The sequence below is a fragment of the Bos mutus genome, chromosome 1 (genome assembly GCF_027580195.1).
Source record: "Bos mutus isolate GX-2022 chromosome 1, NWIPB_WYAK_1.1, whole genome shotgun sequence".
Taxonomy (NCBI): Eukaryota; Metazoa; Chordata; class Mammalia; order Artiodactyla; family Bovidae; genus Bos; species Bos mutus.
This window is the reverse complement of record NC_091617.1, coordinates 116,466,310-116,485,967: the sequence shown is the minus strand read 5'-3', so window position 1 is coordinate 116,485,967 and position 19,658 is coordinate 116,466,310. Positions and strand designations below refer to the sequence as shown.

At 40.1% G+C, this 19,658-nt stretch overlaps 2 protein-coding genes and 1 non-coding gene across 3 annotated transcripts in view; 2 read left to right on the top strand and 1 right to left on the bottom strand.

The window, feature by feature from the left end:
- Positions 1 to 988: 988 nt before the first annotated feature.
- Positions 989 to 5,555, bottom strand: SERP1 (stress associated endoplasmic reticulum protein 1). Its single transcript, XM_005904798.3, has 3 exons — positions 5,072 to 5,555; positions 4,717 to 4,792; positions 989 to 3,531 (listed from the first exon to the last, which is right to left on the bottom strand). Exons 1-3 carry the CDS (start codon positions 5,153 to 5,155, stop codon positions 3,491 to 3,493), a joined length of 201 nt encoding a protein of 66 aa, XP_005904860.1. The 5' UTR covers positions 5,156 to 5,555; the 3' UTR covers positions 989 to 3,490.
- A 187-nt stretch (positions 5,556 to 5,742) lies between these two features.
- EIF2A (eukaryotic translation initiation factor 2A) overlaps positions 5,743 to 19,658 on the top strand; it is a 42,853-nt gene continuing 28,937 nt past the window's right edge. Inside the window, exons 1-2 of the mRNA XM_005904794.3 lie at positions 5,743 to 5,886; positions 18,183 to 18,252. Of these exons, the coding sequence (XP_005904856.1) occupies positions 5,859 to 5,886; positions 18,183 to 18,252 (98 nt within the window). The 5' untranslated portion in view covers positions 5,743 to 5,858. The remainder of the gene's footprint in view (positions 5,887 to 18,182; positions 18,253 to 19,658) is intronic.
- Positions 14,458 to 14,589, top strand: LOC138989492 (small nucleolar RNA SNORA42/SNORA80 family). The gene has a single exon (XR_011465791.1). It is a non-coding gene; the product is annotated as a small nucleolar RNA SNORA42/SNORA80 family (small nucleolar RNA).

Here is a 19,658-nt window from a genome sequence, read left to right as displayed (position 1 = left end):
AGTTCATGAAAACAGAAGTGTCCTGTGTGGATGTATTGCAATCAGTCCTATGGTTTCTAGATGGCTTAGTGAGCCAGGAAACCTTGGCTCTAGTTTCTATTCTACCTCAACTGGCCCCATGAGGGCAAAGACTCCATTTATCTGGTTTTACTTTTCTTTTGAAATACCTATCACAATTACGGTTGTTTTCATTGCATTTTTTCCTTACTACTGGCTTCTCTGGTGGCTGAGATAGTAAATAATCTACCTGCAAAGTGAGCAGCCCAGGTTCAATCCCCGAGTCAGGAAGATCCCCGGAGAAGGAAATAGCAACCCACTCCAGTATTCTTGCCTGGAGAATCCCATGGACAGCTACAGTTTATGGGGTCACAAAGAGTTGGACATGACTGAGTGACTCACACACTTGACTGGAAGACATCTGAGTGCTGGGACTCTGTATTCACAGCTCTATTTCCAGAGCTGGCACCTAAGTTACCTCTGAATAAATGAATTTTCTTATCTGTAAATTGAGGCAGTTGTGCTAAATTTCCCATGTTATTTCTATCTTTAAGATTCTGTGATATATATGAATTTACTTTGAATTATGTAAGTTCAGACAGTGGAATTTTTCCCTTCAAGTTAATTTCTAGCCTTTTATTGCTCATTAGAACTCTGTCCAAATTCAGACATTTTTGTTCTAACTCAACTTGAAGATATAGTAATACAAGCAGAGTGGGACTGTTCAGACAGGAAAGGATTCTCTGAGGGAGTGTCGTAATATTTGCTACTAAACTGAACTCCTATCTCTTAAAAGTTGTGGTTTGCATCTAAAATGACAAGAAACTAAAAAGGTAGGTAAAGTTAAACCAAACTTCAAGACAATTTCCACATGGAAAATTTGATGATATCCTAAATTTTAGAGATGTTAAAGCATAATAAAATTTTGTTGTGGAATCTCCCATGTGCCAAAACTCCAGGAACCTCAGTGAGAAGAGCCATGGCCTTGCGGTTGAATATATACACTTCTTTAATGTAAATAAAAGTCTATTACAATGCATCCTGTTACAATGAAAATCTTCACTTATTTTGGAAACCCACTTAATTACTTTGAGCAACATTATATACAATCCAACAGATAAAATGAAGTCATTGACAACTCCTTGATATGTTATAGCTAAATTACAAAAGAGTAATTGGATAATGCAGACCACCCCAATAAAGTATTTATTCTCTACATTGTACTCAACATTAGGTGACATATAAAATTCAACTGGGAAAGGGAGATCAAAAAAACTGTGCTTTTTCCTTGTACCAGACTCAAATAATGAGGTGAAGGTAAATTCCACGTGGGAAAGTATTTAACTCATTGTGCTTTTATATATTTTTCTTAGTACCTATTACCAGTTATTAACCTTAAAATTTGTGCCTCTGGGTACTATTTCTTCTAACTCAAGTACAACATACCAGGCGTTCCTTAAAATCATCTTCTATTAACTATAAAAAGTATACTCAGATTAAGAACTCTACAAAATCATTTCCTTTTAGAAAACATCAACTATTCAGGGATCTTTATTTTTAAAGGGTAAATCAAATAAGACATAGCTTTCATTGACCCAAACATGCATAATCCATCCTTAATATAAAATGCACCCAATTGGTAATTACATATGAAATACAAAGGGAATGCAACTTTACATATGTAAAGTGATTGCTCACTATGGCAATTTAACAATCAAATTAATAGACATTGTTAAAAAAAAAAACTCAAATGTTTTAAAGCCAACTATCTATAGTAAACCAAAGGGAAATTCTGATATGGAGATATGGAATAGTTTGACTCAAAAGCAAAGACTAAGGCACCTGCTATGAATTTAGAACAATAAATTTCATTTTTAAAGGTACAATAAAATAGAATTAGTTAACCAAGAGGGAAACAAACACAGGGGTTGATTTCCTGGGTGAGAAAGGCAGGTTAACAATGCAGATAAAAACGTGCTGGACCAAGGTCAGCGGATTCCTTTCCTATTCCAGAGCAGTCAAGGACCATCCTAACCACTCCTCTCGCTCACTCTCCCCCATACTTAGGGCTATCAGAAGCTTTGAGGTTCTTACTGTATAGACTAGGTAGTAGATTTCCCTTCTGCTCCTCTTAAAACAGCTTATTTTAAAGAGATATCCTGAGGCAATCAACAAAGCAAACAAGCAGCTTTCTCTCCAATTCATTAACACACAGACACCTCTCAGGCTTTTTTCATCAACCTTAGGGCTAAGTATTTAAATAGCCAATACTTGAAATTTTCAACAGTACCAGTAAACCTCAAACCTGCCTTATCACTCACCCTTACCATTAGTAAAAACAAAGTCTGATCAATCATAACCTGTAAAACCATATAACAAAGGGAAGACTAAGGACTGATTCTTATCAGTAAATCCATTTAATTCCCAATGACACTTGAGTCTGATATATCTAGTATCCTAACAGAATTTTAACCATAAATCAAGAAAAGCATTTCCAAACTAAGTGTAACTTTTCAGTTGATGTGCCTTTTTGGTATTAAAAGTGCTATCAACATGCTAAGATGTCTTATGGCACACTGGACTCAATAGTATGTCCTGGTGAGGCATCCATTTTTAGTAGTATTTTCCCCTAAAATGTTGTTCACCATAATAGACCCCTTTGATATATTAAAGTAATTCTGGTGAAATCAACAGTGATATTAAAAAACCTTCCCTGACTTTACTCCACCATGGCTACTTTTAGTGAAACTGAAGTGATTAAGTTATAAAATGCTCAACCAAGTTGTTTTCTTAGGGCATCCTCGGTTAGTATATTCACTCATGCACAATCCAAGGTAGTGTAATAGAAATAATAATGTTAAAATAGACATTGTGGGTGTAAGCATCTCCCTTTATATCGGGCATTTAGAAGCTTTTAAAAAATTTTAGGTGCTAAAAGATTGTGGGAAAACTAGGCTAGCCGTGTAGTTGTTCCATTTGTAAGTACCTTATTACAGGACAGTTACACGACCCTCTGTGGGAGTGTGCTTTCAACTCAAGAAATAGTAATAAAGTGCCTAGCTATATAAAAACTGTAGGATTCCAAATTTTAAATTAAGCTAACTGCATTTACACATTTGGGCTAACAAAATCTAGACCCTGTCTACATAGATTTGATCTAATTTTCTATTCTATATCTTGTTCTAATAACCACATTTAAAAAAAACCAAAAACTTACTCTTTACTGACTGAATAAGTAGGGTCCACTACTGTAGCTTAACAATCAAATTTTATTGCTTTATTCATGTGGTGCTTTTGCAAGGCACTGTGGTATGGACTAGAAAACTCGGAATGACTTGTGAAGAAACCTTGGAATGACACATGAAGGATGATATGAACAGTCATTCTGAGGCAGGATGCTTTACTGAATTGTTTTTAACCAGGATACCAAACATCAGGAATGAGTTCAAGTTAAAATTCACAGGAGAATGGAAACATCTTAAGGTCAGTCACTTCACATGCCCATCCTGATACTTTGAATAATCTGGAAAATTGCTGTAAAAAGAAAGAGCAAAAATTAAAACATGCTTTGAATAAAACAGGCCTGGCAACTGACAAGTGTTAAAGTAGTTCAAGAATCCAAGAACACCCTGACAATTACTTGCAAATACTATGTAACTTGAAGTATTATGAAGACAAGCCTACTGTGATAATACAATTACTTTTCTATGCCTTAGCTTTCCTGAATTTTATGTCTAAATGTCTAAGAGTTATCACATAAGGAGTGATTTTTAAGAAAGAAATTAAAGTACCAAAGTGAACAGGTTTTTCTAGCATACAAGTATTTTGGTTTAACCCTAAATATCAGGTGTACTTGACCTGTAATATATGCATATTTCCTCATTCTTAGGAAGCTGAAATTCAATTATCTTTATGTTACATAAACTGCTTGGCTCTTGGCCATTTATCAGGAAAGCTTCGCCAACGTCCAGGAGGCAGACAAAGGGAAATGGTTAAAAGAAACCTCCAGTGACTTTAAAATGTCAGGACAAGGAAAGCAGAAACACGTTATTTCCATATTAAGAGCCTGCATACTAAGATAATAAATGAAGAGAGGAAAGACATTCTATAATCCATTCGCAGAGACAAGAGTCTACCACTCGAACAGCAGTCTGCCCTGACAACTAATTCTTCCTACCATATGCCAAACATTTCTTTCATTAAACTAAAAACATTTGTCTCACACATTAAATTGACAATCAGGTACAAATTCCTCTACAGTGGATTAATTCCTTGTACTAGCTTTACTTTATAAAACATAACCAATTTTGACTTAAAGACATTAGATTTTGGAACACGTTAGATTAAGTTCGAATAATTCCATGAACGTGAAATTCACAAGCTTCTCTTTCGCAAAAGTTGCTTAACATTCTACATTCTCATTCTGGGAGGTGTATTTTTTGTTTTGATCTAATGTTTTTCAACTCGATAATTACTAAGGACCTGACCCCCTTTTCTGTTCTCCTGTGAGCGCAAATCAAACGAGGAGAAGTTTCTAGAGCACCACCCTCTGTACATATGTGGGGCAAGTAATTTGGTTCGGACGAAAGAAAATTATATGGATCTCCCGGCAGGTGGGTTGAGAACTACGCGGGTAGGACTCACCACTCATGGGTCACCACGTCATCCCCAAACCCGTCATCCAACACCCAACCCGACGGTCGACCCCAAAACACTTACCAGAACCACAAACAACAAAAATGAAGAGAGCCAATAACCAGGGTCCTACAGACGCCTTCTCTTCAGGAGCATTTCTCTGCAAAATGGAAAATCCGCGGTTTGCAATGCAAAAAACCCGCCCTGAGCCCGGGCTCTCACCGCCCGCACCCCGGGCCAGGTGGCCGGGTCCCCGCACGTCACAGGTCTCTCCCGCGTTCCCGAGTTGACCAGATCCCGCACCCATCTTTTAAGCTCCCAACTTAGGTCCAGCTCGCGGCCTCGGGCCGGAGCCTGGGGAAGAGAGCTCGACGCGGCCCTGGCTCCCGGGCCTCAGAACCGGCTGCGGAAGGGAGAGAGGCGCCCGCTCTTCCCTTACCGAGGTCTTGGCGACGTTGCCGCGCTGGGTGATATTCTTGCTGTGCTTCTCGTTAGCCATACGGATCCGCTGCTTGGCAACCATCTTCGCGGCGCCACCACCTGCCCCGGCCACCCCTCGGTCTCGCTCGCTCGCTTCTTCTCGGGCCGCTGCGACCGACGCTCCGCTCCCGGTGGCCGCGCCGCCAGAGCGAGGGGGCTCTCAGGCGGGGCGCTAGCTCCGACCACTGGGCCTGGGCGAGGCGGGCTCCGGGTCTGAACCCTAGCGGGGCGCGGGCCGACTGACGACGCCGGACTGTCCGGCCGAGCGAGGCGGGCGCGCGGGAGGTGCAGAGCAGGCCGCCAGAATAGTCTCGCGCTGCCGCTCTGGCCGCCGCCGGGAGCGTGGAATGTAAGAGGAAGGAAACGAACACAACGCAACAACGAGACAGTGCAGCAGCCCGTCGCCTCAAACTGCTTCGGGATCCGCTGCCAACGTCAGCACTGGACTGGCCCCGCCCCGCGGAAGTGCAGGCTCCGCCTGCTGAGGAAGACGGAGAGGGAGGTGAAGTCCGGCGCACCGACCCTAGCCCCGCCCCTCCACGCACCGTAAAGCGCGGCCCCAAAGTTGCGCGTGCGCGCGTTCGAGGTCTTTTTAGCGTCTCGCTCCGACCGGAAGTGAATTGGCCCCGAGGCTCATGACCTAGGAAACACAAGTTCGCCGTCTCCACGCCGGAGGAGACGTGTTGGGGCCGGGTTCGGCCCTCGTGAACTCTGACCCAAGTATCTGATTCTCTTTCCGGGACAAGATGGCGCCGTCCACGCCACTCTTGACAGGTGAGTTCTGAACGAGCGAGGGACTATTTCTTTAGAGCAGAGTTTTTTCTGTCTTTGACCTTGGGCACCACGCGAGAAGCCTTGGCGTCAGATCCGCCTTTTTTTGTGGATTGCGGTAGAGCCGGAGGGCCTTTTGGATTTCTTGATGTAGCGTGGCAATCGGAAGTTAGGCCCTAGCATCGAGGGTCCAGCATCCCGCCCCCCGCTTTTGCCCATCCATCATTCTTTCCTAACACTTCAGGTTCTACGGGAATAGCGAAAGGGGCGTAAGAACAGAGTGCCAGTGGAATTTGTTAACCTGCGTCTGCAATACCGGTGGTACTCTAACGCTTACCAGGTGACAGGCCCTGTTGACAGTGTGAAGTCATTTAACTCTGTAAAAGGAAAGTCTGTTAATACTAGAGTAACCGCGCACGTTAAATACACCGAAATTTAACTAATGACAAATCCTATTCTCTTTGCTTTAATGCAGTTTGTGGGACTGAGTGGAGCTGTGCTAGTGTAAGTTTTAAGTAGATGAGAGTGTGGTCTAGAGGAGTAGCAATGAGCATTACAAAGTAGCAACATTAGAACGTTATGTGATTCCTGAGGTTTTGAAGCCGAGGCATAGTTTATAATGTTACAGAAGATAATAAACTTTCTCTTAGATAATATCGGCGATGACTCTGGATTAGAGTAGTGGCTGGAGTCTCATATATGAGCTTCTAGTAAGGAGAGGGGAGTTGGGAGAGAAAAGGCTTAAATTAAGTTACCAATAACTTAATAACATGTAGAGGAAAAAGAAGCCATTGAGGAAAGGGGTTACTTCCCCCTGAGACTTGAAAGGAACCTTAAAAAACTTTTGCACCTTTTGCCATTCTGCATTTGGAGATCTTTGTTGTCAGTGTTAAGCACCAGGCTCATTCATATTCAGTGTGGCTACCACAGTTCTTTCATCAAACGTTTGTCAAATACTGACTGATTTGTTAGATACCTTGCCAGGCAGGTACTGCCTAAAAGCATAATTACCTAACTAAATGAATTTATTTCTCTAATTTCACAAAGGTAGCCTGTATGTTACTTACAATTTAGGAATGCTGAATGCTTTTTTGAACTTTAAAAATTAATACATTTTTGTATGTAATCATTTTATCTTTTCCCTTTTAAAATCCTTATAGTAACTGCTTACAGGGTAAATTCTTTGCTGTTGAGCACAGCATGCGGAACCCTTTATAATCTTTTGAATAGCTCTTGTCATTCATTTTACTCCTTGCAACCTCATCCTATTTTGTTCTTCATCAATATTGAACTTTAAAACCCTTGAGCCACGTATTTCCTTAGTCTAACACTATCCTCTTTCTCTTGATTTGGCTGACTTCTTTTTATCTTTTTAATTTTATTTTAGACGTCATTACTTTATGAAGGCTTTCCTTAATCTTCCCAGATAGTCGATCTTTCCTCAGGCTGTTTTTGTACCTTGTATATACTTTTTTTTTTCTTTTCATTCATCACATAGGATGATTATCTACTTGTTCAGATGCTTTTCTCCCCTGGTAGACTGTGAACTCCTTAATGGCAGAGACAGAGTCTTATTCATCCCTGTCTTCTCAATACCAGATACAATGCCTGGTATACAAGAGACACTAAATATTTAATGGAAAAATAAAGTAATGAAAGATAACCCCTTTATTTGTACTCAGACTAACCAAGAGTGACAGTTTTCTTACAATGCTTAAAATCAAGGACTTAAGTTAAAATCAAGAGCTTAAGAGTTATCAGTCAGTCTTCTCATTATATTCTCATATTTATAGCAGCTCAGAGAAATTAAGTGGTGAGATTCACATTACAAATTGGCGAAGTCAGAATTATATTCAATCATTCAACCCCATGTTTCATTTTTTCTTTCATTGGAACATACTGATTAATCTTTTAAACATTCTGAGAATAGGTATTTCAGTCAACAATGGATCCTTTTACTTCCAAAATCTTGTTTAAATTTATGGGATTTAGGAGTTGTTAATGGTTTTAACTTAAGATTACCTAGTAAATTGTATTAGTTATTATTTTTCACTGGAAATGACAGAAAGCTAAAACAAGTGAAAGGATTAAAAAAAAAAACTCATGTACCTGAAAGCTTTTACTGTTACATTCGGGTATTCTCATGACTCCAAAAATCTGTTTTTCTTCATCCCTAAGCTCTTGCTTTCTTTCAGGTTAAATTTATTCTCAGGCTAATGTTTGAACTGGGATCTCCAGGTTTACATTCAGCCAGCTCAGCAGCCCCTAAGGAAAGTGCACATCTGTGCCTGTGTTAAGGTTGGCTGTCTTTGAGTTGACTTGGCTCTTGTTCGCCATTTAATTAGTCAGATTTATTTATTTATTTTGTAAGAGTCTTTTTTTTCCCCCATGTATTTATTTATTTTTGGATGCGCTGGGTCGTGGCTTTTCACAGGCTTTCTCTGGTTGCGGTGGCTTCTCTTGTTGCAGAGCACAGGCTCTAGGTGCCTGGGCTTCAGTAGTTGTGGCACACAGGCTTAGTTGCTCCAGGACATGTGGAATCTTCCTGAACCAGGGATTGAACCCATGTCCCATGTATTGGTCAGATCAGATCAGATCAGTCGCTCAGTCGTGTCCGACTCTTTGCGACCCCATGAATCGCAGCACGCCAGGCCTCCCTGTCCATCACCAATTCCCGGAGTTCACTCAGACTCACATCCATCAAGTCAGTGATGCCATCCAGCCATCTCATCCTCTGTTGTCCCCTTCTCCTCCTGCCCCCAATCCCTCCCAGCATCAGAGTCTTTTCCAGTGAGTCAGTTCTTCGCATGAGGTGGCCAAAGTACTGGAGTTTCAGCTTTAGCATCATTCCTCCCAAAGAAATCCCAGGGCTGATCTCCTTCAGAATGGACTGGTTGGATCTCCTTGCAGTCCAAGGGACTCTCAAGAGTCTTCTCCAACACCACGGTTCAAAAGCATCAATTCTTCGGCGCTCAGCCTTCTTCACAGTCCAACTCTCACATCCATACATGACCACAGGAAAAACCATAGCCTTGACTAGACGAACCTTTGTTGGCAAAGTAATGTCTCTGCTTTTGAATATGCTGTCTAGGTTGGTCATAACTTTCCTTCCAAGGAGTAAGCGTCTTTTAATTTCATGGCTGCAATCACCATCTGCAGTGATTTTGGAGCCCAGAAAAATAAAGTCTGGCACTGTTTCCACTGTTTCCCCATCTATTTCCCATGAAGTGATGGGACCGGATGCCATGATCTTCGTTTTCTGAATGTTGAGCTTTAAGCCAGCTTTTTCACTCTCCGCTTTCACTTTCACTTTCATCAAGAGGCTTTTGAGTTCCTCTTCACTTTCTGCCATAAGGGTGGTGTCATCTGCATATCTGAGGTTATTGATATTTCTCCCGGCAATCTTGATTCCAGCTTGTGTTTCTTCCAGCCCAGCATTTCTCATGATGTACTCTGCATAGAAGTTAAATAAACAGGGAGACAATATACAGCCTTGACGAACTCCTTTTCCTATTTGGAACCAGTCTGTTGTTCCATGTCCAGTTCTAACTGTTGCTTCCTGACCTGCATACAAATTTCTCAAGAGGCAGATCAGGTAGTCTGGTATTCCCATCTCTTTCAGAATTTTCCACAGTTTCTTGTGATCCACACAGTCAAAGGCTTTGGCATAGTCAATAAAGCAGAAATAGATGTTTTTCTGGAACTCTCTTGCTTTTTCAATGATCCAGCAGATGTTGGCAATTTGATCTCTGGTTCCTCTGCCTTTTCTAAAACCAGCTTGAACATCAGGAAGTTCATGTATTGGTAGGTGGATTCTTTTTGTTGTTCTCCCAGTTTTATTGAGAGATAATTTACAGACAGCACATATAAGGTTAAGGTGTATAGCATAATGATTTGACTTCTTTCAATAAATAATTATCACAATAAGTTTCTCATATGCAATTTAAGGAAATGAAAATTTTTTCTCTTGTGATGAGAACTCTCAGGATTTTTTTTTCTGTTTGGTTTTTTAATTAATTAATTTTTAATTGAAGGATGACTGCTTTATAATATTGTGTTGGTTTCTGCCATACATCAGCATGAATCAGCCATAGGTATACATGTGTCCCCTCCCTCCAGAACCTCCCTCCCATCTCCCACTCCATCCCACCCCTCTAGTTTGTCACAGAGCCCTGATTTGAGTTCCCCGAGTCATACAGCAAAGCCCCCCTGCTGTCTGTTTTACATATGGTAGTGTATATGTCTCCATGCTACTCTCGCCATTGGTCCCACCCCTCCCACACCTGTGACCACACATCTCTTCTCTGTCTCCATTGCTGTGGCAGGTGGATTCTTATTCACTGTGCCACCAGGTAAGTCCTAAATTAGTCAGTTTTTAATCGGATCACCAGAACCAAATTATTCTCACCCCTGGATATTTCTCAAAGGAAAACTAAGGTCTCCTGTAAAGGGGGTCCAGGATGCTTGGCCATAAAAGAACAATAACCCTTACATGAAGCTTATGTTGTTCAGTCAGCTTGCCTACTTGAGGCCATTGAGATAATCAAGATTGAGTCATTTTCCTAAATTGATATATACTTCAGTGGGTACAAGGATTGGAAATAATATGATATCACTGTATCCCAGACCTAGGGCCAATTTTCGTTGAGCCTCATAGTCTTCGCTTATTAACTCAGGCCTAGAGCAATGAATGGTACGTATCTAGAAAGGCTAGTAAGTTTTAAAAATATACTATATAGGCACAGTATTTAACATAATTATTGTTTTTAAACAGTAATTTTTTGTGGAACTTTGTTGTTTATTTGTTGCTTTAATGAAAAGAACCATTTGTATTCTTGATTTTTCTTTTTTTATAGAACATGTTGATCCTTTTTTGATTAAAGGGGAAAATCATTAAAAATAAGGAATCATGTCAATACACTATATTAAGCTATCCCCACACTTTACTCATTGTTTTACATTTAGTCACTTCCAATTAAAATGAATTCCTCATTAGAAAGTCATGTAGAAAAAGATCGTTTCGGTTATTGAAAAGAGTTTGTTTTGAGTCCATATTTATTTTTGCTTTTATTAATTTATAATGCAGTTTATGTTCTGTTATGAACCTGATTTTGCATTTCATCTGATAAACTTTGTATATCTGTGTATTCAAATTTGTGGAAGTTGTTCAAACTGATAATACAGTTTAATATCAGTAGTATATCTTAGTGGTTCCAAAATTTTTTACAGCACTTTCTTATAGTTGTATTTCTGTGTAGAGAAATATATAATAAAATATTTGTTTTAAATAGTGGTTTACATGTATGAACAAAGCTATAATGACTCATTATGATTTTTATGATGAATATAATTGATATTTAGTTCCCCTATAATAGACATATCTACTGTAAAGCATCATGTATAAAGAAGTTGTCTAATTTAATGGGAACCAACTGTATCATTAGTGCATAAAGTAGCTTTCAGTTCAGTTCAGTCGCTCAGTCGTGTCCGACTCTTTGCGACCCCATAAATCGCAACACGCCAGGCCTACCTGTCCATCACCAACTCCCGGAATTCACCCAAACTCATGTGCATCGAGTCGATGATGCCATTCAGACATCTCATCCTCTGTCGTCTCCTTCTCCTCCTGCCCCCAATCTCTCCCACCATCAGGGTCTTTTCCAATGAGTCACTCCTCGCATGAGGTGGCCAGATTACTGGAGTTTCAGCTTCAGCATCAGTCCTTCCAATGAACACCCAGGACTGGTCTCCTTTAGGATGGACTGGTTGGATCTCCTGCAGTCCAAGGGGCCTGCAAGAGTCTTCTCCAACACCACAGTTCAAAAGCATCAATTCTTCGGCACTCAGCCTTCTTCACAGTCCAACTCTCACATCCATACATGACCACGGGAAAAAACATAGCCTTGACTAGACGGACCTTTGTTGGCAAAGTAATGTCTCTGCTTTTGAATATGCTATCTAGGTTGGACATAACTTTCCTTCCAAGGAGTAAGCGTCTTTTAATTTCATGGCTGCAATCACCATCTGCAATAATTTTAATATGTACTTTTATCTTGCAGAATATGTTTTTATCTTAGTACAGAAATTCTTGGTCAATGTGATTTTTAATTTAACACTTTTGTTCGGTATTCCCAAGCAAATCCATTCTTGCAGAATGTTGGCAGACTTTTGATTGGTTTCATTTCTTGGAATATTGTAAACGAAATATTACTGAAAAATGATGGGCTTTTAAAAAGCCTTTTTATTTTGAAGTAAATTAAGACAGGAAGTTGCAAAAAGAGTCAAGAGAGTTCCTGTGTATCCCTCACCTAACTTTCCTCAATGATAATATCTTATATAACTATAGTGTATTGTCAGAACCAGGAAATTGATACTGGTATGGTAGTATTCACTAAACTGCTGTCCTATTTGGATTTTACTCGTTTGTGCGTGCATGTATTTTACCACATGTGCAGATTCATGTCACCACCACTATCAGAATATAGAACTGCTCCATCACCACAAAGGACTACTCTGTCACCCTTTTCTGGTTGGAGCCTCCATCCACCTGTAACCCTTGGCATCCACTGATCTGTCCTCTATCATGATACTTTGTCATTTCAAGAGTGTTGTATAAACGGGATCATAGACCACTGTGGATTTTTGTTTTTAAAGTGTTCTTTATTTAGAATGAGAACATATGCATGTTGAAAAGGAGTTGATTAATTTGACTCAGATTTTGCTTCTCCAGAATCATATTAAAACCAGTAATTGAAAACCACGAAAACTGAATGCTACTTGAGAAAGAAGGACATGGCACTTTTCACAGTGACTTTTCTGTCAGTGTTGCTTCCTGAGATTTTGGGTTAATTTGCGTGAAAGAGTGAGGGTTAAGTGGGAGTTTTGCTCCCTGTCTTAGTCCATTCTGGCTCCTGTAACACAAATAGCATAGATTGGGTGCACGCTCAGTTCTCAGTGGTGTTCAGCTCCTTGTGATCCCATGGACTGCAGCCGCCAGGCTCTTCTGTCCATGGAATCATCCAGGCAGGAATACTGGAGTGGTTGCCATTTCCTACTCCAAGACTGGGTGGTAGCCAACGGAAATTTATTTATTACAGTTCTGGAGGCTGGCAATTCCAAGATCAAGGCACCAGCAGATTCAGTGTCTGGTGAGCACCAGCTTCCTGGTTTATAGACAGTCATTCTACACCATGTCCTCACATGGCAAAAGAGACAGGGGAGCTCTGGGGGGCTTCTTTCATGAGGGCACTAATTCCATTCATAAAGGCTCTGCCTTCTTGACCTAATTACCTCCCCAAAGCCACTCCAAATACCATTAAGAATTAAGTTTCAGTGTATGAATTTGGGGTCGGGGTACACATACATTCAGTCTATAGCAACTCTTTTGGGATCTTCTACTTATCTTAGTTTGGAATATAAGTATGACAGGAATTTTGTAAGAGGAAAATCTTATACTTGTAATGATTGCCCTGAATATCCTGAAAGTTCCACTGCTGTGGCAGAAGGCTACCTTCTTGGGTTCTGAGGTACAGCTGCCAGTTTAGTATAACATACAAAACCTTTGAATTTTCATCAGGTCAACATTGGGTTGGTAATAACAGCAGAATCAACAGATACAGAGAACCGAGGTCACTAGGTACAAATTCCATGAGAGCATAAGAAGTTGAGACGAGCCGGGGATGGCTTTTTTCTTTTTTGCCAATCATTTTGGGTAGAACATGGTTTGATTGCATTCAGCATATGGCACATTTTAAAAAGTATTTGTGGCTTCATTGGGTCTGTGCTGACAATGTACCATTTTGTTTTCCTAGATGAGTGTGAGAATTCTGAGAGAGAGTGCTTAGTGAGTTAAACTGTCACTGCAGTTTGTGAGAGGGACTTCGTTAGGCTGATGGAATATTATGTAACCTAGCTATAACATGTAATCTGATAACTGTACATGCCCTAGTTTGGGAAATTCATTTTTTATTAATCCTTCAAATATTTATTAAAACCGTAATTGTAGTATTAAGAATGGTGTCTTTTCTTCTAAATCAGTGTATCATACATTGTATTGCAGCAGGTGATTGACTTGGTGACAGGAAAGAGGACAGCTTTGCCTGTGTAGTAAGAGAATTTTGACGGAATACTTGATTTTAGTCAAAGGCCAAGAATGGGACTTCTCTGGCTGTCCAGTGGTTAAGACTTCACCTTCCAGTGCAACAGGGTGCAGATTTTATCCATCCTTTGTCGGGGAGCTAAGATCCCACATGCCTTATAGCCAAAACCAAGACATAAAACAGAAGCAATATTATAACAAGTTCAATAAAGATTTTAAAAATGGTCCACATCCAGAAATCTTAGGGAAAAAAACAAGAAACAGTTGAGAATTTCTGATGTTAAGAATTAAACTTCATAGTTTTCAAGTCATCTAAGATAACATTTTTTTGGCAGAAAATGTTTACCAAATATTAGAGATTTTTAGAATAGGTATTCATCAGTGTTTCATTCAAGGTGTAGCAATGGACTGAGCTCATTTGAAACCGTTATCTTGAGTGCGGTGATGGACTCATTTTTTAAGATCCCTAGTACAATGCATGGGTTTGGATTTATGGCAGGCCCATCCCCCTGGGCCTCTCATAGTGTCCCATGCCAGAAAAAACTGGCCCCGAACCATTGCCCAGCCTCTGCCCGTAGGCTGCAGGCACTGAAGTGGGTTGCACAGTGAAAAAAAAAACAAAAACCCCTAATGCGTAGCACATGAAGCTGTGCAGGGGCCAGATAGAGAGCCTTGTGGGCAGTCCTATGAGGAGTTTAGGTTTTGATATATGTAGAACTGCAGATGGTGATTGCAGCCATGAAATTAAAAGACGCTTACTCCTTGGAAGGAAAGTTATGACCAACCTAGACAGCATATTCAAAAGCAGAGACATTACTTTGCCAACAAAGGTCCGCTTAGTCAAGGCTATGGTTTTTCCTGTGGTCATGTATGGATATGAGAGTTGGACTATAAAGAGAGCTGAGCACAGAAGAATGGATGCTTTTGAACTGTAGTGTTGAAGACTCTTGAGAGTCCCTTGGACTGCAAGGAGATCCAACCAGTCCATCCTAAAGGAGGTCAGTCCTGGGTGTTCATTGGAAGGACTGATGTTGAAGCTGAAACTCCAATGTTTTGGCCACCCGTTGTAAAGAGCTGACTCATTGGAAAAGACCCTGATGCTGGGAAAGATTGAGGGCAGGAGAAGAAGGGGACGACAGAGGATGAGATGGTTGGATGGCATCACGGACTCAATGGACATGGGTTTGGGTGAACTCCGGGAGTTGGTGATGGACAGGGAGGCCTGGTGTGCTGCAGTTCATAGGGTCACAAAGAGTCGAACACGACTGAGTGACTGAACTGAACTGAACTGATATGTAGAACAGTTTGCTAGACTCCATTCTGTTCAAGGGCAAATTAGCCACAACAGTTTGGCAATTCAGTTTAGTATATGAGGAAACATGGTATCCAGTTGTATACTTGTGAATGTAGACAAGAAACTTATCATTCAGTTATGTGTTTACTCAACTTTTTTCTCATTTTTCCACTAGAATGAAAGCTCCGTTGAGTACATGGATTGTTTGTCACTGGTTCTTCTACTTTCATTCTAACTTCAAAGCATTTACTTTGAAAAGTAAATAGCAATTCTCAATATCTGAAAATTGAGCTAGTTAATCTATAGGCAGAAAATCAGTGTTATGAGAACTGTCCCTTGGGAAGGGAGAAGAAACGGGGATCAGATTTGGAGCCCGAGTGGCCCTTGGGTACCAGCTTTGCTGCTGAAGAGTGGGAGATTTGGAAATAGCTGGTAGAAAAGGAAGCAGTTGCGCTTCAGTAAAACCTTTTCTTCAGGTGTGTACTGATGCTGCTAGCAAGAATTCTAGCTGATACAATAGTAACTCATCACCAAGTTCTGTCAGTTTTCTCTCTTGAATATTGAATGCTGATTCTCCAGTTTGCATTTCTACTGCCTGGCCCTAGTCCAAGGTTTTTGTCTTGTTTTTGCCATGCTGCACAGCTTGCAGGATCATAGTTCCCTGACCAAGGATTAAACCCGGGCCCATAGCAGTAGAAACACAAGCGTCCGTAACCACTGGACCACCAGAGAATCACCCGGTTTCTGTATCTCTCTTGCGGGGCTCCTGCAGACCATCTTGAGCAGTCTCTTCACGCTCTCTCAGTCTCTTCACGCCCTCTCACTGCCTTCTGGGTCTCTGTCTACACTGTGTCAGGTTGACCTTTTCAAATTGCAAATCTGGTTTTAAAAATCTGCCTAAAACTTCTTTGAATTTTCCCGTGGTTCTTCGGCTCCAGTCCAGTGTTGCCTAACTCAGGCCCCGGGATCCTGTTTGGTCCGAGCTCTGTTTTCTTCTCTAGATCCATCTCCTTCCAGCCACACAGGCCTTCTTTTCGTTCCTGCGATGCTGTCATCTCTCCTGCCATGGAGAGTCTGTATCTGTTACTGTTACTCCTTGCTTGTTAACTGCTATTTTATCTTTCATATCAGCACACAAATCACTAGTCAAGGATGCTTTTCCTATCCTTCGATTTTTAGATTGAAACTCCAAATTATTCACTGTAGTAGCCTCTTCTGTCTTTCCTTTGTAGCACCAAATGCAGTTATAGATTTCCATCTATTTGACTGATTATTTGATCAGTGAGGTCAGGGACAAGAGTGATTTTCCTCCCTATTGTATCTGTAGTACTCAACATGAGAGGTAGTTTTTTTTTTTTTCCTCTGTAAACATTTGTTGAATGAATGGATCATTTTGTTTGGTTCAGCTTTATAAGCTTCTAATTCAGCCATTTAAAACAAAGTAGAATCTAGTCCTGTAGATGGTTTTGCTTATTTAATCTTGAACTTTGTTCCCACCTAATTTTTTAGGACATTAGTGTTGTTGAGGGTGTTGGTGTCTCATGCTACTTATTCTCATAGTTTAAGAAATTGTGACTATATTAATAGTGCTTTGTTATTGTTTTTTTTTTAAATAACTTTGCATGAATTTATACTGTATTTTCATGTTATTATTTTACATAAAGTACACAGTGTTCTAAAGTTTTCATTTTGTTGAGTAGGGCACAGACTTGAGGTAGTAATGAATCTAAGGTTCCACAGCCAGGTAGGAACTGAGGTCTGCCTTTGAGTTCATGTCCTCTCTGTTACAGTACAACTACTTTTCACAGGTGACAGTTACAGTTTTGAGCTTTTATTTATAAAACTTAATTGAAATAGTAAGCTGATACAAAGATTTAATTTAGACTCAGCTTCTAGTTCTGTTTCCAGCAGCTATACATTTTGAAAATGTGATTACAAAATAATGTGAAAACATAATACTAAGATCACTTTTTTCCCATTTGAATGAAAGGATGTAAGTATGAATGTTGTATTTCAATGTGCATGCATAGATTTCTTGTAAAATAGATAAAAGTGGGTTTATTGAAGTAATCTCCGCAGAGACTAAATGAGTATGCTCTGCAGAAAAAAAAAAAAGAATAATATTGATTGTCTTAGTCAGTTTGCATGTGTGCCCACTAAATTGATTCATTCATGTCCGGTTCTGTGCAACACTATGGACTGCAGCCTGCCAGATTCCTCTGTCCATGGGATTCTCAGGCAGAAATACTAGAATGGGTTGCCATGCCCTCCTCCAGGGGATCTTTCTGATCCAGGGATCGAACCTGCATGTCTTATGTCTCCTGCATTGTCAGGCAGGTTCTTTGCTACTAGCGCCAACTGGGAAGCCCCTTGGTCAGTTTAGGCTGTTATAACAAAGCGCCGCATACTAGGTAACTTGTAAACAACAGGAGATAGAATTCTAGAGGCTGGAAGTCTGAGCCCGGGGTGCAGCATGGTCAGGTGCTGGTAAGAACCCTCTTCTTGTTTGTTGTCTGCCAGTGTATTGTAGCCTCACATATCCTCTGTGTTTTTCTTAAAAGGGTACTAATCCTATTCATGAGGAATCCACTTTTGTGATCTAATAACCCTCTGAAAGGCTCCACGATCAAGTACCATCACATTGGAGTTAGAGTTTCAACATGAGCCTTTTGTGGTTACACAAACATTCAACTCATTGCATTACCTATTTATTTCCCAGCAGTTAAATGATCTTATGCAGAAGAGCAAGAAAAATGTACCCATTTAATGCTGATGTTAATAGTTCTATGAAATATTTAGTGATTTTCTTAGTATTTTGATTGGAAACTTTTCGCTTTTTTAAACATTTGTGAAGACTGAATATTTATTAACAAAGTAATGGTGATTCTTTCCCTTTTTTTCCTTTAGTCCGAGGATCAGAAGGGCTGTACATGGTAAATGGACCACCACATTTTACAGAAAGCACAGTGTTCCCAAGGTATGGTTTTATTTTGTTGAGTAATGTTATAGAGAACAAAAAAAAGAACAGATAAGCTAGTTTCTTGGGACATATCACATAATGTTAACAGAAGATGGGAAGAATGCATATTCTCTATCAAAAAAAATGACCTTTAGATTTGAAAACAGTAGCTTGAGTACATTTAAAAGGTCTAGACAACAGTGTAATTTAGTTCATGCCTGAGGCTTAGAGGAATGGGGAGAAACTTGTGAATGTGATAGCCAGACCACTGCCTATCATCTCCATTAAATTACAGCCTGAGGGGGTTTTGCTAAACTGTGATAGGAGTCAACCTGAAAGAGTTCCTGCCAACCTTAGAGAAAACAATTTGAGGATTAAGGAGAATAATGACCAAAAATTAAGGCATGTCAAGTATATAAATATTCCCTCCAAAATCTTTCTCCTTCCAAATATTTTTGGTCAGTGTTAGACATTGATGGGATCCTATTCATTACTTTGAAAACTGATAAAAAAAAATCAAGCATTTATGTTACTTCCTGTACAAACTTTTTCAGAGAGACCAACTGTTGATGAAGAAAACTTCTCTATAGAGCAGTAGTAAACCCAGAAGGAAGATTGGGCTTAGATAATCACTATTTCTTTATCGTAAAGAAGTCATGTATCAGTGGTTCTCAAGCTTTTGCATGCCTCAGAATCATCTGAAGAGCTTGTTAAAAAAAACACACACAGGATACTGTTGCCTCTTTAGGTTTTCTGATTCAGTAAATCTGGGGCAGGACCCCAAGAATAAGAATTTTTAAGTTCCCAGTTAATGCTGATGCTTCAAGTCTAGAGACAACACTTTGAGAACAGCTGATATAGGCAAGTGATCATCGAAAGATGCTGAAACTGTTAGATGAACTGTTGATAGGGAACTTTATAATCAGACTGTCATCGTCTGACTCTATTGATGATTTTTTTTATGAGCTCCAGTTCTCTAAAACTTTGTTACAGAAAATACGGGCCAAAGGTCAACTGTATTAGCAACACCTTGAGTCAGTGCAGAAATATAACATCTCAGGCCCTACTCAGTTTACCGAATCAAAATCTGTAGTTTAACCAGGTCCTCAGTGATTTGTATGCAAATTAATATTTGAAAAGCACCACTTTAGAAAATGAGTCTGGATTAAAGCTTTTCTGCTGCACTTCACTGGGATGTGCAGTCCCAAGGCAGCAGGACTGAGGGAGAAATGGAAATGAGAAAAGGAAGTGAAAGGAAACATAGAATAGGATACACTGAGCTGACCACCAGTTCACAAAATCCACCTGGGTTGCTTGGTCATGCAAATCTCTCCAGTGAGGTTGTATAAAACCACTGTGCCTTCGAACAACCTATTGTTAAGAGGATGGGTACAGAATTGACTGCAGTCAGAGTCTCTTTTGAT